Genomic DNA, 24,465 nt, shown 5'->3' on the forward strand with positions numbered 1-24,465 from the left:
CCACCACTCAGCTGCTCGCACCAAAAACCTAAGGGTCACTCTCGATTCGTCTTCCCCCGACCCTACATCCATCTGCCAGCTCCACCGTCCACACACGCCCCGGATCACATCAGCTCTCAGCACCCACATGCTCCCAAGCCTTGGGTCATCTAGCTAATATCTATCAGCTGTTCCTGTGTGCCAGGCACTGTCGAAACCCAGGACTCAGCAGGATGCAAAACAGACACAAATCCCTGCCTCCTCTTGTTTCCCTTCTTGTGGGCCACCATCAGGTCACAAATATAGTAGCTCCCAACTGTCTGCTGCTTGGGGTCTGCCTCCTAAGATCCAGTCTCCACTGCCCTGACTCAGATTACGGCACAATCCTGAAAATCTCTACCAGGCCTTGGGAGTCCTGTGTGATGTGGCTCCTGCTGGCGTTGCCAGATAGAACACAGGACACCCAGCTAAATTAGAGTTTCAGATAAACAATGGATAATCTACTAGTGCAAGTATATCCCAATATTGCACGGTATATACTTATGCTAAAAAAGTATTTGCTGTTCATCTAAAGTTCAGACTTAACTGGCCATCCTGTGTTTTTATTTGCTAAATATGACCACCCTACACCTGACTCTTCCCAACCTCCACTCCTAACACTTTCCTTCGCTCCTTATGCTCCAGCCCCACAGACTTTTTGTTCCTCGAGGCTGGCCTCATTCCCGCCTCAGGACCTTTGTACTTGACATCCCGCTGCCCTCTTGTCACTGAGGTCCCAGCTCTGTGACTGCCTCAGAGAGGTCTCCTTGACCCCCAAGGGACACTAGCACCCTCCCACCCAACGTCTCTCTAGCACTTTTCCCTATTTTATTTTGTCATGATGTTTACTAAAATTATCTTGTTTATTTACAGACTTAATCTACTGCTATACTTCCTTACTAAGACATCAGCTCCAACAAGGTCTAAAGAGCAGGGACTTTGTGCGTTGTGTTTATTGCTGCATCCCAGCTCCCAGAATAGAGCTCAGGGCAGGCTCTCCATACATATGTGTTAAGTGAGTGAATGAATGAATGAATGCATTGAACAGCTGTTCCAATCAAAACAGTTTGAAAACTACTAGTTTATAGTTAGTTTCATGGAACAACATCTGCGGGGGTCGCAGGGGGATGGGAAGCATAATTTTTTCCTAAGATCTTCTAAAATTCCATCCCTAACCGCGTCTTCAAGCCTGACTATCACTTTGCCTATGAAGTGAAGACAAACAAATGCTGGGGGTAATTTAGAACATCACGCGGTCTCTCTGCTTCTAACTCGAAGTTAACTGCTCAGTAAATAAAGGTCTGTGGAAAACTAGAGAACTAGCTATGTTGAGGAAGCTGCTGTCACCATAAGGATGAGGTGACCCAGATTCTAGGAAAGTCCAGGTAGCAAAGCAGTGTTGGGGAAATGTGCTGAGTGTACTGGGTGAAACTTGTGGAGAGACTTAAAGGTATACCTCCTCTGGACAAGGAAGCAGCAAAGAACAGGATTTCCACTGGAGCAGAAATAAAAGCTTGCTACCAGTCATGATGAAATTGTGTTTCTTGAAAAGAAAGTGCCGTGTGTGTGTGTGTTTCCTAGTGATAAATGATTTATAACAAACAGCATCACATGGAGAAATATCTCTCTGCGGAAATCTATAAGAATGATGGCTCTGGGTCCAATGGGCTGAAACTGCATTAGCTGAAAGCCAATTCACTGAAAGTAAACCTGACTGGCCAATCTGATAAGTGCTCAATTTGTCAAAGAAATTATTTGTTAAATTTACCAAATGTACTGATTGTGCTTTTTAAGAGCCTTTAGAAGGAAAGTTCAATTTGATTGCTGATGATGAAAGATTCTTTTTTGCATAGAAACTAAGCTAAGATAGATATGGCACCGGAGAAACTGACAAAAGAATTTTGAAACTGCTGTATATGTAATAAAACACAAAACACTATAGGCTGATAAAACCTCACCCACATGAAATGCTATTTTTCCAACCAAAATGTCGACCTTTCATTTGCCGTGGGATTGTTCTGGGTCCCTGTGATTTCTTTCAGATGCTTTTAAATGTGATTTTCTATTTTTTCAAGCATTTAAAAAATTCTTTTGTCAATTCTTCAGAGAGCGTATCAGCTTTAAGTTTGCCCTTTTAACAATTAAAATGTAATTAAACTTAATTTTAATGGTAATGAAATTAAAGCACGTAATGAAATTAAAACACTAAAAGAAACCGGAATTTTTACCAATTGGTCCTTCAGTGAATTCAATAGCAGAACACTGAAGTTTTGGTGAATTGGCTCACTTTAAAAACCTGCCGTCACTGGCAATCTTGAGCCATCACCACCCACGTAGAAAATAGGCTGATTTTAATTTATCTCCTCTTGGTGCCCTTATGTGCTTATCAAATGTGCTGGCTGCAGCAAGAAAGACGAACAGCAGCAAAAGCCTCAGCCTCTGGATCCTTAGCAAGTGTGGAAGGGCTGGCAGTGTACTCCCGCCCACCCCTTCCCATAGCAGCTGGCCTCAAATTAACTTTCGTTTAAAAAAAAAAGCCAACAACCACCAAGTTCAAATGCCATGAAAACAAAACCTCCAACAACCAGATTTCTAAGCCCCACCAACAGCCCAATTATCCTGAGCTGGACACCCGGGCTAAGTGCAGGGGTCACCCTAACGAGCTGGTTCTCTCGCCCACTGTCCCCCTTCCTCCCATCTTCACAGGCAGCCATTACCCATAGAGCTCCTTGCAGAGGAGCGCGGTCAGTTTCTTCAGATGAGGCAGACTGCAGGAGCCCGACTTCACAAAATCAGAGTCCAGGGTGAGCTGAGTGCTTAAATAATCTTGGATCGCTTTCAGATGCTCTTCTGGAAGCCTGAAGAAAAAAAAAAGGAGAGATAACAACATGCTTCTTCGGTTCCTAAACCATAGACACCAACAGTAACAGGTAGAAGAAGAAATCTGAATTCTCAGAGTCTCCAGCTGAGACACCGGCCCCAGGAGAACATTCGCACACCTGGACAGGCTCCCTGGGTCTTACTGAAGGGGTGGAGATCAGGTCAGACAAGAGTAAAGGGCCCGCAAGGGAGGCTGCCTCTAAACCCACCCATAAAGGCTTTTCCGGTAGGTGGAAGGAAGTGATACTGGCTGGGGATGGGAAATGTTTATCCTTTGAAAAGGAGACAGAACAGCTTTGAAAATGTACAGAGGACTTGTTTTCCTGCTTCATCAATTCCTAAAGATAGGATCTGAGGGCTGAGGGATGCTCTAGTCCAGAGAGGGCAAATGGCTCCAGCTCACAGGCCAACTCCAAGTTCACAGGCAAGGGCCACCTGGAACTCTGTGTCAAGGAGGTTCCCAGTCATCCGAGGCTCCGAGGGGAAGTCTCTGCTGAGTGATGGGGCTGGGGGTATGGTATTGGCAGCCTAGGTGCCGGGCCTTTGCACCCCCAGCCCTTGCCCCTGGTCTGGTCCAGTCCCTTTCAATCACGGATGAAGCACATGGGCTGGGGACCTGCCCTCGCCTCGCACAGGATGGCCCAGCAGAGGCAGAGCCCGGGCCGCATCGCGCCAGGTCTGCCCCCGAAGTCTGATCACACCTCTACATTCTATCACCCAGCACCATTTTTTTCTGGATAACTTTTGAGTTTTTGTTCCTATAATAATGAACATTATAATTACAGCAGGTGTGTCCTGAGCATAATATACCAGTCACTCTGCTTAGCACTTTACGGATTTTTTTCCCCTCTAATCCACAAATCAATGTTATGAGGCAGATATTACTAGTATTCCTATTTTACAAACAAGGAAACCGAGGCTCAAGGATGTTGATTTACGTGTGTGAAAAAATTCGTACAAGCCTTAAATAGCTTTGCTCCAGCCTTGCAATCAAGTGGAAACTAGAGGTCACAGGGGTTTTTTTTCTGTAGGATCCTTGAAAGAACGAAAGGCTGTTGCTCTTAAGACTGAAAAGACATAGATTAGCCATTTTGACTTATTTAGCCTGAGAAGTCAGCAACTATTTACATACCACTTGTCAGAATATTTAAGTTTAATCTATACTTATTCTGAGTCTTGACACCATAAACATCCAGTTTCTGCCTCAGTCTGTTTTGCTGAAAAGGACAAAATCTCTCCTACAGCATTAAGATATGTACTTTAACAGTTCTCGTGCCTATTGACTTGTAACTTTGAGACCATCAGTACTTGCTTTAGGAAGCTATATTTGTTAAAATGTTTGTTGTAGAAAAGTGTTGACATAAAGATGTTAAACTCTGTTTATCAGAGAAGGTTGATTTTACTCAGCAGTCTTTTATTAACTATGACCTAACTGATTAGATCTAATTAACTTGCACAAAAGACTGTGCAGGTTGTCTTATAATTAAGAATAATCTAAAGGCAGTCCTCTGTGTACAAAGCTGTTTTACAAGCAACATAGATTAACTTGCAAACACAAGGCAGAAGCTTAGTTTTTCATGACCCAGAAGAGGACTGAGGGCAGGCACCATGGTCCCTCCAATGTGCTCCACCCACACACCTCCATCTCCAAGCAGAAGTTTTAGGCAAGTTCCATTGCCGTTTGTTAGCTGAGAAGCCACACCAGAGAGGGCGGGCCTCCCGTGCTCACCAGCCCTCAGCTGCCCCCGCCCCCTCTCAGGAGGCTGCGTGGAGGCTTGGCTGAACACCTGTCCTGCCCCACTGGGCCCTGAGTCCGTAGAGAAGACCTGTCCCTAGAGAGGAGGGACTGACAAGGAGATGTAGCCAATAGACCACGTGGGAGAGTCAGGAGGAGATGGGCAACAGTGGCACCATTGAACATCCTTGCCTATTTCCTCAAGGACTGTCCTGCATTTAACACCTAAACCTGGAGAGAAACAGAATCTCAAGGAACCTAAACAATGGGCTCTGCCTGAACTATTTTAATAAGCATTTGTTATATAGATACATATATCAGGATAATCATGATAACGGATCAACATATTCAAAGCACTGGATATTTAGCTTCTTGATAAATAGCACAAGGAATTCCAGGAGTGTGCAGAGAATACAACCTGGCGGGCCCGGAGAAGAATTAGAGGAAATGTCAAGGTGGAAATATAGAAACACCAGATATCTTAGCAACCAGTGGCTTGTGTGTACCTTCAGGCATTTCCTTTGTATTTGGCTAAATCAGATGGTAGGTGAGCAGCCCTGGCTGTCTCAAATTAATCTTTCAAGTTGGAGATGTTGCATTAGCCCTGCCAATAGAATATTCTTTGGAGGGTCTTCTTCTCATGAAGAAACAAAACAATGTTGTAAAATTTTTAACACATGGAGATGGCTGTGTACTAATTAATTCATTCAACACACATCTAGGGAGTGCCGACTCCGTGCTAGGTGACATGCTGGGTGCTGGGGACACGGTTCCCCTCACAGAGCGTCCTCCCTGTGGAAGCCATCCCCTGGCCTGTGTTAAAGTCAGGGCCTCTGATTTGCAAGATAACCAGCGCCCTTCCCAGCCATATCTCCACCTCCCATCATCCAGCCTGGGCCTGCTGAGGGAGGCGAAGGAACTGCAGGACCTCATCCCCATGGACCAGTCTGGTACCACATATGGGGCCAGATCCTGAGAGCCCTGGATCAAGGCAGGTGAAACAAAGTGTTAAAAGGATTGCACCTCACTCCTTCCACCACAAAGAAAGGAGTGGCACGCGGTGTAGACCTCACAGCCCACACCACACATGGAACAATTGCTCTGACCCATTTCCCGGTGACAAGGAAGTTGGCCTCCTTTGCATGGGGCCCAGAGCAGGTCCAGGCTGCAGTGCAGGCAGCCCCTCCACTGGGACCATCTGAGTCAGTGGACCGCATGGTGGGAGGAGTCTTTGGGATGGGAAAAGATGCCATGTGAGTTCACGGCAAGCCCCAGCAAGGGAATCACAGCATACGCCCCTGAGGTCTGGAGCAGGGCCATGCCACCTGCAGCAGAGAACTACCCATCATTCCAGAACCAGCTCCTGCCATGCCGCGGGGCCTGGGGGACATGGAGCACTGGAGCAGGGCCGTCCAGTGCCCGTGCAGCCAGAGCTGCCCCGCGAGCTGGGCTCCCTCAGACCCGCTGTCGGGAGGCAGGCGGGCTCCACAGCAACCTGTCCTAGGGTGGAAGAGGCATCTCCAGGACAGAGCACAGGGTGAGCTACCCGGGTGTGGCGGGGTCTGCCAGGTGGGGACTCACCCACTGGTGTCCATGGTCTGCAGGCGCTGGAACAACGTCTCTGAGAGGCTTGGCCGGCTGACCTCCGTGGCTCGAGGATTCTCGTTGGAAACAGGGACCTCCTTGGCCTCACATGGCCCGGCAGATAAATGGATGTTTCTGGGTGGCAGCTCGGGGGGAGACAGGACCCCTTCTACCCAAGACAAGAGCAGGAGTGCCGTCTGGGCTGCGTGCTCCCTCCTTCGGGATCACCGCCCGTGGAGAGGGGCACGTGGCCCACCCTCTCCGCCCTCCGTGCGGTGATCCTGCCCACCCGCCACGTGGGGTCCAGGCCACGGCGCCCAGCTACAGACCCGTCTGTGCCCGCACTGTCCCTTCCCGGCCCCGCTCCCTTGCCAGCTGGCTCCTGGGCTAGACGGGGAGCCTGCCAAGGGCAGGGCCCTGGTCCTGTTTGTCTCTGCCCCGGGGCCCAACACAGAGTTTGTCCCGTTGAGGAGCTCTGCAAACACCTGCTGGGGTCCGATGGCCACGCCGGCAGGGCTGCTGGCCTTGGACGGCTGCAGCCAGCAGCCCCAGAAGCTCAGCAGGACGGCCGGCTTCGGGGCAGAGCAGGGGCCCTGGACCGGCAGAGGCTGGGCTCCCGTCATGGGAGGAGCTGGGCCGGGGAGCAGGCAGGTCCGGCCACACTGCTCCTCTCTCTCCCACCCTGGCCCCCTTTTCTTTGCCCTTTCTCTCCAGTCTCTGTCCTTCTTTCTCTCTCCCTCCAAAGCCCCAGAGACAATGAAAGAAAGTGAGGGGCTCCCTCCACCCAGGGAACTGAGATATGAAACAAATGACTTGGACTTGGCCTGGGAGATGCGACTCTTGCCCGTTCACCTTGAAAACTTCCATCCTGCCCGTACCACGGATGGGTGAGGGTCCTGAGCCCCCGCGGTCTGCGACCTCCTGTCGGAGCCTTTTTTCACACGGAATGGCTGCCCCACGGCTCTGGACACAGAGCCGCCCGGGGACATTCTCTTTAAAGGATGATGGGTGGGGCTGAGTTCCTTCACTTCCTCACCTGGCTTGGGGTTCCTTCAATGGCCATGGTCCCGTTTTGAGCCCCCTGGGGACGGGCAGCACCTTGAGGAGACCTGAGCCAAATCCGACCCCTTGGGCTGGGGGTGGGAGAGGCTTGGGTTCAAGCAGACAATGGGCCTTTTTTGCGAAGGGAAACCAGCCGTCCTGAGATTGTGCTTCTCTTTCCAGATCTTTTGGGGGCTCTTTTTCTAGTGTTGGGGGTCTTTCTTTAGACGGCCATGCCCAGAGGGGCAGAAAAGCTGGCCTGGGGGGTGAGAGGGAAGTGCGGAGGGCATTTCTGCACGATGGCTTCTTGGTGTCGAGGCCGAGCCTGGGCTCCCGGGGACAGCTGGGGGACATGCGGCCCAGGCACAGCGCTGGCGAGTGACCCTGGACTCACACGTGGACATGTCGGCTCTGGCTATTTCACAGCTGAGGGCGCCTCTTACTGGGCCAGGGAGGCGACAAGGGACACAGCTGCCTGGGTCCCCTTCACCTCTGTAGACCTGCGCTCTTTTTGAAACACTCTGCCTGGCCCTCGTCTCCTCCGGGAGCCGGTGAGACGGCTCTTCCGAGTTTACCCTCGGAGGAGGCTGCCGACATGCAATCGCTCACCTGTCTCCAGGCAGGTGGGAGGAAGGGTGGCCCACGGAGCAGGTTGCAAGGACGCCCAGCACGTGGCGGGCAGCAGCCAGGGATGGGCGGAGTCAGGCCGGGGACCCCACACCTCTGGTCTAATCTGTCCTTCAGGGGAGACGCCGGGGGTCCCGGTTCCAAGCCCTGGGACTTAGGAAGAGCCCTGACCAGTTGAGAGGTTCAGTTATGTATGTCAGGGCTTTCTTTCAGGACATGAACTTTTGAGGGGAAGAGAAGGGGAGCTCCCCGGCTGCACTGCCTCTCTCTGCCCGATGCTCGCTCTATTAGTCTGTCCGTCCCCTGTTTAAACAACAGGACTGACTCTCACATACCTTTTAGGGGCTGTACTTTATTTTCTTTTAATGATGATATAAAGAAACATCCTTTCTCATCCTTCCAGCTTGGCGCAACAATCTCCTTCCTCATTCTCTTCACAGCAAAATTCAGCTAATTATTTTCACAATGATTTTAGCTGCATTTATTGAGTGCTTACTATGTACTGGGCGCTGGGATCTACACTGACTCCTTTGACGACACCCTGAGAGGTAGATATTATTTTTAGTGTCTCTTTAAGAGAGGTCTGTGGTTTAGAGAGGTTAAGTAATTCACCTACGGTCACACAGCTAAGAATATGGGGTGCAGGAAGTTTGACCCAGCTCTGTCTGACCCCAGAGCCTGTGTTCCTAATTGGTCTTTAACCACCACGTCACCCGCTCTGATAACCGGACCCACCCAATCTACAAGCACTTGAAGTGAGAGAAACACCCCAGAACTTCACTATGGGACTTAGATGGCAGGTAGGGTCCCGGAGGCACCTTCCCCTCCGTCCCTTCCTACCTGTCTCCTCCTCTGGCTCATCGCCTGCGTCCTCCTCCTCCAGCGGCACAGGATACTGCAGGTGGGTTACCAGGCCCATGTTTTCCTTCTTGTAAAACTCGATAAGCTGGTCCAGCTTGGTGAAGAACCTCATGGGGACGCCTTCAGATGCCTGAGGACAAATCCCAAGCAGAAGCACATTGAACAGGCTGGAACATCACCCAACCACAAAGGCCACCTGCAGCAGAGACCAGCGAGGCCGAGGGAGTGACCACGACCCAGAAGAAGCCCTGGGCTCCTGCGCAGGGCCTGCCTGCGACGCCCACACCCTCACAGCCCCTAAGAGCCACTCTGCAGAAGGCACAGATAGGACAGTTTTAAAGATTTTTTTCTTTCAGTTTTTAAAAAACTTTTATTTTTAAAAGTATTATGTTACCAAGTAATGCATTTTCATCATGGAAAAAAATTTAAATACAGAATTAAAAAAGAAATCACCTGTAGTCCCACAACCCCAAGAGACCTATTTTTTATAGTTTAGAATATTTTTTCTAGACTTCTTGTGTGTATGTGTGCGTGTGTGTGTGTGTGTGTGTTTGGTGGGGGGAGTTATTACCCCACCCCCAAGATCATTTATTTTTAAACACGGGAAAAATCTACTATAGCAATTGTTTTGCTTTTACTTTTATATTTTTCATTTGATATAATTCTGTTTTGTCAAAACTCAGAAAATGGTTGAGGCAGCACAAAAATCTTCCCTGATTTGTATCTCTGTTGTTGATGACAGAAGAACAGGAGGGTAATTCTACTGGACTGTTCAAATGCCCTGGGGCCAGGTCTCCTTCTTATCGCCTGGTGGCTCCAGCAGGAAACTCAAGTTGGTCCCTCGGCAGGCAGCCCCGCCCACTGAGGCCCTGCCCCTGCTGAAGCCCCGCCCACACGAAGGCCCCGCCTCTGTGATTTCCCCCTGGTGGGCTGTATCAGGCAGCAGGGTAGGATGGGAGGAACTGCAAGCAGGAGGCTTAGGGTCTCACCAGTGCTGTACCCTACTGCTCCTAACCCAACATGTCCCAACATCCTGTCCATCCTCCCTGCCCAGTCAGTCCCCTGCCCCGCCCCTCCCCGGTGTTCCATCTCAAGGAATGGCACCACTGTCTCCCCACCGGCCCAGTCAGAGACCCAGAGGACTTCTCCCTCCCCCGGCACAGATGGCAAAACTGGACAGTGTAAGGCCGGGTGTTCCTGATCCAGCCAAGAAGATGCTGAGCGAGGTTGCAGCCCCAGGTGGAGGAGAGTGATGCAGCCGGGCTTTAGGGAAGAGCAGCGAGCTGGGGGCAGCTGGACAGAAGCAAGAGATCAGGCTGCTGGTGGGTACAGGGATGAGCCCCAAAGAGCCTCCCCCTCTGGGTGCGGCTTCCCAGGCCTTGAAGGGGCAGAGCGCCTATGAGTCACCCCCATTATCATAGTAGCTAACAGGTCAATGACATTCATGTGATCTAAAAATGAGTTGAGGAGGGGCTATCTTTGGAGTTGGAGGTCAGGGGCCCAACTGCTCCTCCGGGGGCTGCCTGCTGCTGGGACCCATCGCCCATGGGAAAGGAGAATAGGGGGATAGGGTGCACGTTGGAAAGCCCACCCAGGTCGGTGGGGTCTGGGCTGAGCGAGGCTGGATTGTCTTGACTCGCCCACCTTCAAGTCAGGTGCCTATTGTTCTGGCACGGTTGGCACTGACGTGGGAGGTCATCAGGGCCACAGGTAAGTGGGGTTGGGAGAGCAGACAAGGCAGGATGACCCAGACCGGGACAGATGCAGACATCTGGGAATGGACCAGGACTCAGACCTGTCCCTGGGCCCTGTTCCTGGTGGTAACCCCAAGTAGCAGTGAGGACGCGTTTGCCTTCAGAGAGAGACCCCGTCTCTCCGTCCCTCACCTTCACTCAGGCTCCACACTTGCCTCTCTGTCTCCCCTTGTCTCTGTCCCTCTCTCCACATGTATTTGTGTGTGGGATGCAATGCACGCACGTATAAATCTGTACGTGAGGCCACGTCTCTGTGTTTGAGTGTGTGGCTTAAGCTATTCAGTAAATTAGTAGAGAGTTTAACAAAAAGCCGGGCCTTCTAAAAAGTAACTTAAATAGGTTGAAAACCCAAAGTGAGCGGAATAACAAAAATAATTTGACACGACACAAGGTCGATGAACTCGATTCAGTTAAAGCAGTCATGACAAGTGTCATCCTGTCAAAGAATTTACAGCTAATGGATGACAAGCCATTAGGCATATGGAAAAAGGATGTGAAAGTATCAAAGAAAGTCAAAGTGAAACGACTCATGTGTGAGTCTGGAAAAGGGTTCTCAGCTGGAGGAGGTCTGGGGAATGTGCGTTTGAGAGAGCACATGAGCTATGGCAATTTAGATGCACCAATGCTGAGACACGTATTATTTTATGTACTGCTAAAAGCTAAAGCATAAACCAAGATACACTATCAAGCTGTGGGTACAACTGATTTCGGAGATGTTAATACGACAAAATAAACACCTTAGAATTGATGAAATACGCCGGGTACTAAGCGTGCAGAAGAACAGTACACTCTAAAATTCATCTGAACCCTATGGATCCAGTGAGGGAGGAGGTGGGCGGGTGCTGAGCGCTGAGACAGAGCTGCTGGGACACTGCGTGTGCTTGGACTGGTCACAGAGGCCAGGGAACCAGGGCCTGGTGAACCACCGCTGCTGGCTGCCCAGGTGGCCCAGGTTCCCAGGAAGGTGGAGAATGAGGGTTGAGTCCAATCGCAGCCCCGCTCATGGGGGTGAGGAGTGCAATCTGGACAGGTGGGTCGGAGGCTCTGTATGCCTAGGAAGGAGCAGCCCAGCCACGGCCTTCTCACTCCTGAGCTGGGCCGAGAAAGGCCCTCTGTCAGGCAGGATGGCCAAGTCAAAGCCAGGAGTGGGAGTCGGGGTTTCCAAGTGGACAGTGCCTTGACCGTGGGCCAGCAGGAGCACTGGGGCCCGTGGGGATGGGTGCCTGGTCAAGTCTGATTCTGCCTGCCCATGCAGCCCATAGCAGGGGCCAGATCTGCTTACTGTCGCGTCCCCAGATGGTGCCAAAGGGCCTGGCCGTCGTGGGATGCTCGGCAGTTAGTGCTTGGATGGATTTGCGGGATTAGCGTCAGGATGAGTCAGGGGGAGAGATGGTCAGAGAGGACCCTATGTGGGCCTGGGGCGGGGGATACAGAGCAATGCCTGGGGGAGGGTAGGTAGCAGGGGAGCACCCCCCTTCCTTCACCCTCAATCTGATCTGCCAAAGGTGATGCCTTTCCAACACTTTAAAATGTAAAATGTCGGACTACAAGGTCGTCATGTGTATCAGTCAGGTCCAGGCAGGAAGCAGATGGCACATTCACCTGGGGGGATTTCAAAAGGACTTAGCGGGCAGGGTGTAGGAATACACCTGCGAAGTGGGGGAGCAGTTTCCCTCCTGATCCAAGCATGCGGGGGCAGACGCAGGACCCAGAGAGGGCTGTCAGGCCGGAGCTGAGGCCTTCCGTGACGCCAGCCCCATAGGGAGGGAGCAGGGGTGGGAGGTCCCCCACCCTCCCATCACGCAGCTGTGCCTCCCATCCTCCAAACACCACCGGAAGCCAGGGGATTTGGAGGGGGTCTGGGCTCGAACGTGGGACACACAGCACAGAAGCAGCCCACGGTGACAAGACGCCCAGGGAAGCGGTGGGAAAGTAAGGCTCGCGTGTCCTGCAGGCAAGGGCAGCCCTCACACCAGGAGGGGGGACCGGCCACGCTTCTGGGGCAGGGGGCTGCCCTGGATCCTTAACGGCCACCAGATTTCAATTCCTCATTCCACAGCCGCTGCCTTCCTGAAGAGATTCACCAAGTCATTCTGAAACAGAGAAGGAAACCCTGAAGCCCCACGCTAGCCGTTCGCTGCGGACAGCGACCCTCACAGTTACAGATGCCCCCCAGGGTGGCGTCCCTGGGGGAGTGATGGGATTTCTGCTCTGCGGCAACTCTCCCACCACCAGGAACAAAGTTTTTCTCTCTGTGGCAGATCCCCGGCTCACAGAGCAGAAGCTTGATCTCAAAAACACAGAGCAGCAATTCCTGCATAAAGTCGGCTCTGAACTTACGACGTGCGGGGCAAAGAGCAGACGTCCCTCATGGTTTGTGGGATCGACTGAATGGACGTGAATTTATGTTCATCACCAAAAGCGACGCAGGAAAAAAAAAGTGGTTAGTTCAGATCGTGAAACAAGATACCTAACTCTTCTCTTGCCTCCTCTTTCCAGGTCTATGGAAATTTCCAGGTGATTTCCAGCAAGATCATTTCAGGGAGTCCCTGCAGACAGCGCCTTGCCAAGCCCAGCCGTGCCTGCCTCCCCACAAGCTTATAAGTTTTCGAAGGAAAGGGGCCCTGCTAGGTTCAGCCTCATGTAGTCCCCCAGGTGCCTTGCACGGCTAATGACAGGCCCTACCCCTGTTTTGAGACATGTGTGCAGTGCCTAAAACGGACTTCACAGTTGAAAAGCTGTAGCTTCCCACACTGCGATGTGGGTTGCTGAGCCGGACTCTGCAGGGAAAGACCCCTTCACTCTACGGCTTGGCACCTGTGCTCGTCCAGGTACAGTACTCCTGGGAAAGTGCAGAGCAAGGGGACAGGGCTGCCCCCACCCCAAGGCCCCAGACCACTAGGGTCTTTAAAACAAAGGACAGCTGATGTCCAGACTGTTGGAAGCTCAAGGCTGCGGCCTCTGAGAAATGTAGTGTTTCCACAACTAGTTCTTGGGCTCTGGCTTTCAGACACCCTCCAGGGGAAGGCGGAGCAAGGCAGGGAGGCCGGAGCACCCTGCAGGCCGAACTTTCCCAGAGGGTAATTTTAACTTCAGTGCTGTCTGCTGTCACTAAATGGGGAACTGAAAGAAGGCGAGGGCCCCCAGGAGGAAGCCAGCAAGGGGGCGCCAGGAAGACGCTGCTGCCCGGCACCTTCTCCTCGGGCTCTGCCAGGCTTCGTTTTAAAATGAAAAGTATATACAAGCATTGTGGAAATTTTACAAATAATGGGAAAGTGTGCAGAAGTGGCGGTGGGGCAGTGGGCTTATTATCCCAACTATAGCAAAGCGTTTCTTTCAAGTCGGTGGGAAAGTCACTAGAAAGATCTTAAGCAGGGAGACAATACCATTTGTCTGCTGTGACGAGAATGGCGGGGTGGGAGGCGCTGGTGTCATTACTGTTTCTATTTTCCCAGTGGGGAGACCCTGGGCCTGCGGAGGCTGGAAGGGTGTCAGAGGCCTCAGAGGCAGTGGCGGGTGTAGAGCTGGATTCAGCCCAAGCCCCGGAGTCCCCCAGACCTGGGGCTCCCACACGTCCAGAGGCAGCTGCACTGATGGAGCAGAGCGAGGGGTAGTGTGGAATTTGGCTGTCCAGGCCCAACCCCTGCCCCCAGCAGCATTTCCTCCACTCAGACATCAGCTCAGCAGGGGCTGGACTCCCCACCCAGGCCTGCCCACCTCTCACTGTCTGGAAGCCACCTCCTCCCGCCCTGCCTCTGCCCTCCCGCACCTCTGCCAGCCCCTGAAATGCTTTCCTTGGTCTTTGTTCTGCCCTCAGGACTGGTCTGAATCTTTAACCACCTCTTCTCCCCCAAACCTCTTCCTAAGAGTCACAGACTCCAACTTGGGTGAAGGAGGGAGAGGCAGAGAGACCAGATCATGGGTCTCTTGGTTCTGTTGGGACCTGCAGAGTTTGGATTTTGTTCTAAGAGCAATTTAAGTGGAAGATGGGGGCCCCGGCAACCCCACTCTGGTGCTTGAACCGGGGAGGTGCAGTGGAGGGGGAGGGGCTGGTGAGGGCGTGGGGCTCACCAGGGAGCGTGACTCCAGGTCCCCGACTTTGGGAACTTGGCTGATGTCTCTGCCATTTGATGAGATGGGAAAGAGGGGTGCGCAGGCGGGTTTGGGAAGAGCCCTGGAGAAAAGCTTCAGATCCAGAAATCCCTCTTCAGCCATCTGACCTGGAATGGACCCCAGGATGTGTCTCCTTAAAATCCGATCAGCTCTTCCTTTTTCCCTTCCCTTCTCCTTTTTTCTTTAAGACATGTATCATTTTGCTTTCTTTCCTTGCTCTTCCTTTGAAGTGGCCAGAGCCAGTGGGGCTTTGGGGCTGGGGCCAAGGAAGTGGTCAGGGCGCAGAGGAAGTAGCTGGGGCAGGCAAGTGATCGGAGCCTTAGAAGCCGGCCTGGCCGGGGGCCCAGGGGCAGCAGAGCAGAAGACTGGCTACGCACAGGGAAACAAGCAAACGAAATATATGGAGAAACGGGGGCGGGTCTCTCACTGCCAGAGAAGGGAGTTAGGTTAGAATGAACTCTGTAGTGTTCAGCTGGAAGGGGAAGCTTCACTGTGAACTCAGGGTTTTTTACTATATACAGGTAAATACTGATGCAGGCGTGAGTGCGTGTGTGTGTCCACACACATTTCCCAGCTCTGTCTTCTGAGAGGATCCAGAAGCAACAACATCCCAGTGGCAATGAACCCACCTAAATACCACCCTCCAACAAAAAGAACCAGACTCCTTGGAGAGAGGGCCGGGCTGAACCTAGGGCTGGGGCAGGAAAGGTATATGTGGGCCTGGAACATCTGTTGCCCCAGAAAGTAAGGAAATGTTCACAAAATGATGAAGATTTGTCAAAAGGGTACAGGAGTCAGGAGACAACTGGAAGGACAGTTGAAAGGACCATCTGGCCCAATTTGAGCATCAAAATGAATAATAAAAATAATTGTAATTCATTGAATAAAATAGGAATTCATGAGTCTATACTCATGTAAATAAATGAGAAGGGAAAGCTCTTTCTCACAGTAGAATGCCGATTAGTAACTGTCACAGGAATGATGGAAATAGTCACCGTTTGGCAACCTTCACAGTAATAGCCGATTCAGGAAAGAATCAACAGATGCCAAAGATGCTAAAACTAGTGGGGGAGCATCTGAGGAGGAGCAGACTCTCTAGATTGCCTCGAAGTGTCTTCCCACAAAAGAGTTAATCATTTTAAAGGGGAAAATAGTAACTTTACAATGAGAAAACCTGGCAGACCAGGTTTTATACACCTCACTTACACCAATGGACAGATCATCCAGACAGAACATTAACAAGGAAACACAAGCTTTACATGATACAATAGACTAGATAGATTTAATTGATATTTATAGGACATTCCATCCAAAAACACCAGATTACACTTTCTTCTCAAGTGCACACAGAACATTCTCCAGGATAGATCACATCTTGGGTCACAAATCAAGCCTTGGTAGCTTTAAGAAGATTGAAATCGTATCAAGCATCTTTTCTGACCACAACGCTATGAGATTAGAAATCAATTACAGGGAAAAAAACGTAAAAAACACAAACACAAGGAGGCTAAACAATATGTTATTAAATAAGCAAGAGATCACTGAAGAAATCAAAGAGGAAATAAAAAAATACCTAGAAACAAATGACAACAAAAACACGATGGTCCATAACCTATGGGATGCAGAAAAAGCCGTTCTGAGAGGGAAGTTTATAGCAATACAAGCCTACCTCAAGAAACAAGAAAAATCTCAAATAAACAATCTAACCTTACACCTAAAGGAACCGGAGAAAGAAGAACAAACAAAATCCAAAGTTAGTAGAAGGAAAGAAATCATAAAGATCAGAGCAGAAATAAATGAAATAGAAACAAAGAAAACAATAGCAAAGATCAATAAAACTAGAAGCTGGTTCTTTGAGAAGATAAACGAAATTGATAAACCTTTAGTCAGACTCATCAAGAAAAAAAAAGAAGACTCAAATCAACAGAATTAGAAATGAAAAAGGAGAAGTTACAACAGACACCAGAGAAATACAAAGCATCCTAAGAGACTACTACAAGCAACTCTATGCCAATAAAATGGACAACATGGAAGAAATGGACAAATTCTTAGAAAGGTATAACCTTCCAAGACTGAACCAGGAAGAAATAGAAAATATGAACAGAGCAATCACCAGTAATGAAATTGAAACGGTGATTAAAAATCTTCCAACAAAGAAAAGGACTGGACGGCTTCACAGGTGAATTTTATCAAACATTTAGAGAAGAGCTAACACCCATCCTTCTCAAACTCTTCCAAAAAATTGCAGAGGAAGGAACACTCCCAAACTCATTCTATGAGGCCACCATTCCACCAGGAAAAGATACTACAGAAAAAGAAAATTACAGACCAATATCACTGATGAATATAGATACAAAAGTCCTCAACAAAATACTAGCAAACAGGGCTTCCCTGGTGGCGCAGTGGTTGAGAATCTGCCTGCCAATGCAGGGGACACGGGTTCGAGCCCTGGTCTGGGAAGATCCCACATGCCGCGGAGTGACTAAGCCCGTGAGCCACAGCTACTGAGCCTGCGCGTCTGGAGCCTGTGCTCCGCAACAAGAGAGGCCGCGATAGTGAGAGGCCCGCGCACCGCGATGAAGAATGGCCCCCACTTGTCGCAACTGGAGAAAGCCCTCACACAGAAACGAAGACCCAACACAGCCATAAATAAATAAATAAATAAAATATTAAAAAAAAAAAATACTAGCAAACAGAATCCAACAGCACATTAAAAGGATCATACACCATGATCAAGTGGGATTTATCCCAGGGTTGCAAGGATTCTTCAATATGTGCCAATCAATCAGTGTGATACACCATATTAACAAATTGAAGGATAAAAACCATATGATCATCTCAATAGATACAGAAAAAGCTTTTGACAAACTTCAACACCCATTTATGATAAGAACTCTCCAGAGAGTGGGTATAGAGGGAACCTGCCTCAACATAATAAAAGCCATATACGGCAAACCCACAGCAGACATCATTCTCAATGGTGAAAAAATGAAAGCATTTCCTTTAAGATCAGGAACAAGACAAGGATGTCCACTCTCACCACAATTATTCACCATAGTTTTGGAAGTCATAGCCACGTGTGGCAATCAGAGAAGAAAAAGAAATAAGAGGAATACAAATCGGAAAAAAGTAAAACTGTCACTGTTTGCAGATGACATGATACTATACATAGGGAATCCTAAAGATGCCACCAAAAAGCTACTAGAGCTAATCAATGAATCTGGTAAAGTTGCAGGATACAAAATTAACACACAGAAACTTCTTGCATTCCTATACACTAACAATGAAAGATCAGAAAGAGAAATTAAGGAAACAGTCCCATTCACCACTGCAACAAAAAGAATAAAATACCTAGGAATAAACCTACCTAAGGAGGTAAAAGACCTGTACTCAGAAAACTATAAGACACTGATGAGAGAAATCAGAGATGACACAAACAGATGGAGAGATATACCATATTTTTGGATTGGAATAATCAATATTGTGAAAATGACTAACTACCCAAAGCAATCTACAGATTCAATGCAACCCCTATCAAATTACCAATGGCATTTTTTTACAGAACTAGAAAAAAAATCTTAAAATTTGCAAGGAGACACAAAAGACCCTGAAAAGCCAAAGTAGTCTTGAGGGAAAAAAATGGAGCTGGAGGAATCAGACTTCCTGACTTCAGACTATACTACAAGGCTATAGTAATCAAGACAATATGGTACTGACACAAAAACAGAAATATAGATCAATGGAACAGGATAGAAAGCCCACATATAAACCCACGCACCTATGGTCAACTAATCTATGACAAAGGAGGCAAAGATATACAATGGAGAAAAGACAGTCTCTTCAATAAGTGGTGCTGGGAAAACTGGACAGCTACACGTAAAAGAATGAAATTAGAACAGTCCCTAACACCATACAGAAAAATAAACTCAAAATGGATTCGAGACCTAAATGTAAGACCGGACACTATAAAACTCTTAGAGGAAAACATAGGAAGAACACTCTTTGACATAAATCACAGCAAGATCTTTTTTGATCCACCTCCTACAGTAATGGAAATAAAAACAAAAATAAACAAATGGGACCTAATGAAACTTCAAAGCTTTTGCACAGCAAAGGAAACCATAAACAAGACAAAAAGACAACACTCAGAATGGGAGAAAATACCTGCAAACGAATCAACAGACAAAGGACTAATCTCCAAAATATATAAACAGCTCATGCAGCTCAATGTTAAAAAAAAAACCAACCCAATCATAAAATGGGCAGAAGACCTAAATAGACATTTCTCCAAAGAAGACATACAGATGGCCAAGAGGCACATGAAAAGCTGCTCAACATCACTAATTATCAGAGAAATGCAAATCAAAACTACAATGAGGTATCATCTCACACTGGTTAGAATGGGCATCATCAGAAAATCTACAAACAACAAATGCTGGAGAGGGTGTGGAGAAAGGGAACCCTCTTGCACTGTTGGTGGGAATGTAAATTGATACAGCCACTATGGAGAACAGTATGGAAGTTCCTTTAAAAACTAAAAATAGAACTACCATATGATCCAGCAATCCCACTACTGGGCATATACCCAGAGAAACCATAATTCAAAAAGACACATGCACCCCAATGTTCACTGCAGCACTATTTACAATAGCAAGGTCATGGAAGCAATCTAAATGTCCATCGACAAACGAATGGATAAAGAAGATGTGGTATAAATATACAATGGAATATTACTCAGCCATAAAAAGGAACGAAATTGGGTCATTTGTAGAGATGTGGATGGACCTAGAGACTGTCATACAGAGTGAAGTAAGTCAGAAAGAGAAAAACAAATATTTTATATTAACGCATATATGTGGAATCTAGAAAAATGGTACAGATGAACTGGTTTTCAGGGCAGTAACAGAGACACAGATGTAAAGAAAAAATGTATGGACACCAGTGGGGGAAAGCAGTGGGCAGGGGTGGTGGTGTGATGAGCTGGGAGATTGGGATTGACATATATACACTAATATGTATAAAATAGATAACTAATAAGAACCTACTGTATAACAAAATAAAATAAAATTCAAAAAACCAAAAAAAAAAAAAAAACCCCACACCCACACCCAAAGAGGGAAGGGTTTAAAAGTCATCTTGTCCAATCCTTATCAAAATATCCAGGAGATTTTTCACAGAACTAGAACAAATAATCCTAAAACTTATATGGAACTGCAAAAGAGCACAAGTTGCCAAAGCAGTCCTGAGGAAAAAGAACAAAGCTGGAGGTATAACCCTCTCCAACTTCAGACTATACTACAAAGCTACAGTGATCAAAACAGTGTGGTACTGGCACAAAAACAGACACACAGATCAATGGAACAGAATAGAGAACCCAGAAATAAACCCATGTACCTATGATCAATTAATCTATGACAAAAGAGGCAAGAATATACAATGGAGAAAAGACAGTCTCTTTCAACAAATAGTGTTGGGAAAACTGGACAGACACGCATAAAATAATGAGATTAGAACAATCCCTCATACCATATACAAAAATAAACTCAAAATGGTTTAAAGACCCTAATGTAAGACATGAAACCATAAAACTCTTAGAAGAGAACATAGGTGGAACACTCTTTGACATAAATTGTAGCAATATTTTCTTGGATCAGTCGCCTAAGGAAAAAGAAATACAAGCAAAGATAAACAAATGGGACCTAATTAAACTTAAAAGCTTTTGAACAACAAAGGAACCCATCAACAAAACGAAAAGACAACCTACAGAAGGGGAGAAAATATTTGCAAATGGTGTGACCGACAAGGGGTTAATATTCAGTGTATGAATAGCACATACAACTCAATAAAAAAAAATCCAATAAAAAAATGGGCAGATTGCAAAAGACATTTTCCCAAAGAAGACACAGATATGGCTAACAGACACATGAAAAGATGCTCAACATTGCTAATTATTAGAGAAATGTAAATCAAAATCACAATGAAGTATCACCTTACACCTCTCAGAATGGCTATCCTCAACAACTCTACAAATAACAAATGTTGGTGAGGATGTGAAGAAAAAGGAATTCTTGTACACTGTTGGTGGAAATGTAAATTGGTGTAGCCACGATGGAAAACAGTATGGAGGTTCCTTAAAAAACTAAAAATAGAACTACAATATGATCCAGCAATTCCACTCCTGGGTATATATCTGGAAAAAACAAAAATAATAATTCAAAAAGATACATGCACCCCAGTGTTCACAGCAGCACTATTTACAATAGCCCAGATGTGAAAGAAACCTAAGTGCCCATCAACAGACAACTGGATTAGTAAGATGTGGTATACATATACAATGGAATATTAGCCATAAAAAAGAATGAAATAATGCCATTTGCAGCAATGTGGTTAGACCTAGAAAATACTACGCTTAGTGAAGTAAGTCAGACAGAGAAAGACAAATACTATATGCTATCACTTATATGTGGAATCTAAAAAATAATACAAATGAATGTATATACAAAACAGAAAAGACTCGCAGATATAGAAAACATACTTGTTACTAAACTGGAGAAGGAAGAGGAGAGGGACAGATTAAGGGTATGGGTATGGGTATGGGATATGAACTACTGTTTATAAAACAGATAAGCAACAAGGATATACTTACTATATAGCACAGAGAATTATACCCTATAATGGAATATAATGTGCAAAAACACTGAATCACTATGCTGTACACCTGAAATTAACACAGTATTGTAAATCAACTATACTTCAATTTTTAAAAAATGCATCTTGTCTAAAAGTGTCTGATTTTTTTTTTTTAATTGCACAAAAGCTTTTCTGGTCTGTATACATCTGGAAGCCTCTGTACAAAAACTACATCTTGGAAACATCTTTGATGCTCAATTAACCATAATAGTACTGATGTATGAAAAATAAAAAGACAATCACAGAGTCGCTCAGCATGAGTGGACGGAGGTGAGGCAGTGGCCTCAGCCCTACAAGCCACGTGGTAGGTGTGCTCTTGGGACTGACCAGTGGGGAGGGGTAGCACTTGCTTCAGTTACATACACTTTTCGGGCTGGGGCTGAAATCCAGGTGCACCGGGCAATTGGTCGTGGGGGAGTGGAGCTGGGCTCCTGCAAAGGTCCCATCCATTGATGAGCAGGGCAGGTTTTGTTGTGTGACCAGGAGAAGGGGGGAGCCTGGAAGGGCAGGCGGCTGGGGTAGATGTTGACATAGCTTCTTTCTCTCCCAGGACCCGTGGGCTTGGCTTAGCTTCTGGGAAGAACGAGAGAGAGATGGAGACTGAGGCATGGACTTTGGAGGAGCAGAACCTCGCAGGCTGGGAGACGGGCTTTGACACCTGGCAGAGCCCCAGGCAGGGACAGGGACCCTGGTGTTCTCGTGGTGCACAGGGCAGCGCACAGCTGCTTCAAGTGTCTAGGCTGCCACAGCCCTGCACAAGCAGGAGAGGGGAAGGATGCCCTGTGCAGTGCCGCAGCTGGCCAGCCAGCAGAGGGCATGCTGAGGGGTCTTTCAGGATGTCTCAGAGCTACTCATGGGACCTTTTGAAGGGGCTACCTCCTGGCAGTCAGGCTGCAGGGAGCCGGAGCTGCCACATCTCGTAAAAGGCCTGGTGTTGTAGGTTCCTGGGAGCTCACAAGCTGTGAGCTGTGAGAGGGGTACCTGGAGGGCAGAGATGGTGGTTGGGGAAGGTGAGCTCTCTGGGTCCAGGTCGGGGGGATTGAGCCCTCCTTTCCTTGGTCTTGCTTTGAAACTGTGGACAATCCTGGGTATCAGTCACTCAGGACAAAAGATAGGTCATGGTGGCAAGGACACAGTTCCCTGCTGTATGTCCTGTGTCAGGGGCAGGGGAGGGGGCCCTCTGAGGGGTCTCCTGGAACCTCCCTGGCCCTTCCCAGGTGAGGGTCCCACTCCCCACAAGGAAGAAACTGGAACTGGGCGAGGCGTGTTAGGTATGTTATCTAATTTACAGTCTCTCGGGACTTCCATGGTGGTCCAGTGGTTAAGAATCCGCCTTCCAATGCAGGGGACGCGGGTTCGATCCCTGGTCGGGGAACTAAGCTCCCGCGTGCCACGGGGCAACTAAGTCCACGGACTCTAGAGCCTGCGCACCACAACTAGAGAGAAGCCCGCGCGCCGCAACGAAAGATCCCACATGCCTCAATGAAGATCCCGCGTGCTGCAACTAAGACCCGACACAGCCAAATAAGTAAATACATATTAAAAAATAATAATTTACAGTCTCTCGAATATCACAGGTGTGTGCCACTGCTCCATCCTATAGATGAGAAAACTGAGTCTCGGGGAGGTTGGGCAACTTGCCTGGTGGTCAGAGACACTGTCAGAAGAACAGTACCCAGGGAGGACGTTTCAAGATGAGGAAGGGGATGGGAGGTGGTGGGTGTCACGAATAGCTAGACGGGAGTGCGGGGACCAGACACAGGGCGCCGCCAACTCGGGGTGCAATCAGGTGGCCGGAGATCCTCCGGCAGGCTCCAGCCTCTAGCGGCTCAGTGGGCGGCTTGGGTGGTGTGAAAGACGGCGTGTGGGAGAAGCTCTTATCCTGGGTGGCAGCAGGCACCCTACGTGCGGTGATGGGTGGTGGCGGGAGTGGGGAGGCTGGCATTTGCTATCTGTGGGCACAGTCCTGTATCCACTGCCCACCCACAATAGGGTCCTAAAGCCACTTGTCTGGGGCTTTGAAGAGGGTAAAAAGCCAACACCAGGCTTGTGCTGAGTCTCCTCCGTGCAGAAGGGAGGAATGTGACATCTCTGGGAAGAGGCATGAAGCTTAAAGGAAGAAAAGGAGAAACTGAGTGCCGGGCCGGCGCAGCCCCCGCCCTCCCCTCCCCCCTCCAGCGGTAGCCAACGGGACATCTCTGCTCCCAGCTTGCACCGGGCAGCCCTGGCCCCTTTCTGCCCAGGTCTGGAGGGCCTGGCACTGATGGGGATGGGCTCTGTCTCGCGCCCAGCCAGCAGGCTGGGGTCTCCCATCCACCTTGTTCCAATCAGCCCCCACTTCCTGAGGCTTGGTTCTTCAGCTTTGCTCTTGCCTTGTTTTGGGCAGACTTCCCAGAACAGCTTGGCATGGGCTCCACTCGCCCGCCAGTCTCCACACTCATTTCTAAATCCACGTCCCTCCCTGAGTTTCAGAGCTGACACCCCCATTTCTCAACCCATGCCCCCTCCTTGGGCTCGTAACCACTCACTGCCCCACTTCTCAGTCCCTGCTTCCTGTAGCCACTCCTCCCCAGGTTGCCCCCAGCCCTGCCATCCACCCAACAGAGCCAGTGGCCCGGCAAGCCCGCCCGCGGCACTCTCCCACGGGGGTACCCCGGGCGCTGGGTCAACTCCTAGACTCAGGGGTCCTGTAGGCTTGCTCGTTTCTTTCGCCTGTGAGCTGGGATCCCCACAGGGATGTTGAGATCATAAGGCCCCGAATCTCTGCCTTTCACTCTCTGATATCTGTGTAGTGGCAGTGAGTCCTGCACTCTCCCGGCAGCCTTGAGCAGCTGTAAAATGCTTTGAACCTCTCACATCAAAGGAGCTGCAGGCTGGAGGACTAGGACGCCTACATCTCTGGCTTGTATTGAAATGACAGCTCTGAGATGCATCATCTGAGGTTGGTGTCACCGCAGCCAGAGTAAGGGGGCAGAGGATGACAGTGCTGTCTGCCAGCACGTGGTCTGCGCATTTGAACAGTGGAATCCTCAGCTGGGGACCTCAGGCCCACAATGAAGACCCCGGAAGAGGATGGGTCCTTTGTCAGTAGAATCACAGCTGACAGCTTAGAGACCGCATCACACCCAGCATCACAGAGAGGTTGTCGGCTAACTATGGAAA

At 48.8% G+C, this 24,465-nt stretch overlaps 1 protein-coding gene across 1 annotated transcript in view; it reads right to left on the reverse strand.

The window, feature by feature from the left end:
* INPP5D (inositol polyphosphate-5-phosphatase D) overlaps positions 1-24,465 on the reverse strand; it is a 130,400-nt gene that overhangs the window by 59,989 nt on the left and 45,946 nt on the right. Inside the window, exons 3-5 of the mRNA XM_068543726.1 lie at positions 8,726-8,876; positions 6,215-6,386; positions 2,736-2,876 (exon numbers count right to left, since the gene is read on the reverse strand). Coding sequence (XP_068399827.1) covers positions 2,736-2,876; positions 6,215-6,386; positions 8,726-8,876 — 464 coding nt within the window. The remainder of the gene's footprint in view (positions 1-2,735; positions 2,877-6,214; positions 6,387-8,725; positions 8,877-24,465) is intronic.

The sequence above is a fragment of the Eschrichtius robustus genome, chromosome 5 (genome assembly GCF_028021215.1).
Source record: "Eschrichtius robustus isolate mEscRob2 chromosome 5, mEscRob2.pri, whole genome shotgun sequence".
NCBI lineage: Eukaryota > Metazoa > Chordata > Mammalia > Artiodactyla > Eschrichtiidae > Eschrichtius > Eschrichtius robustus.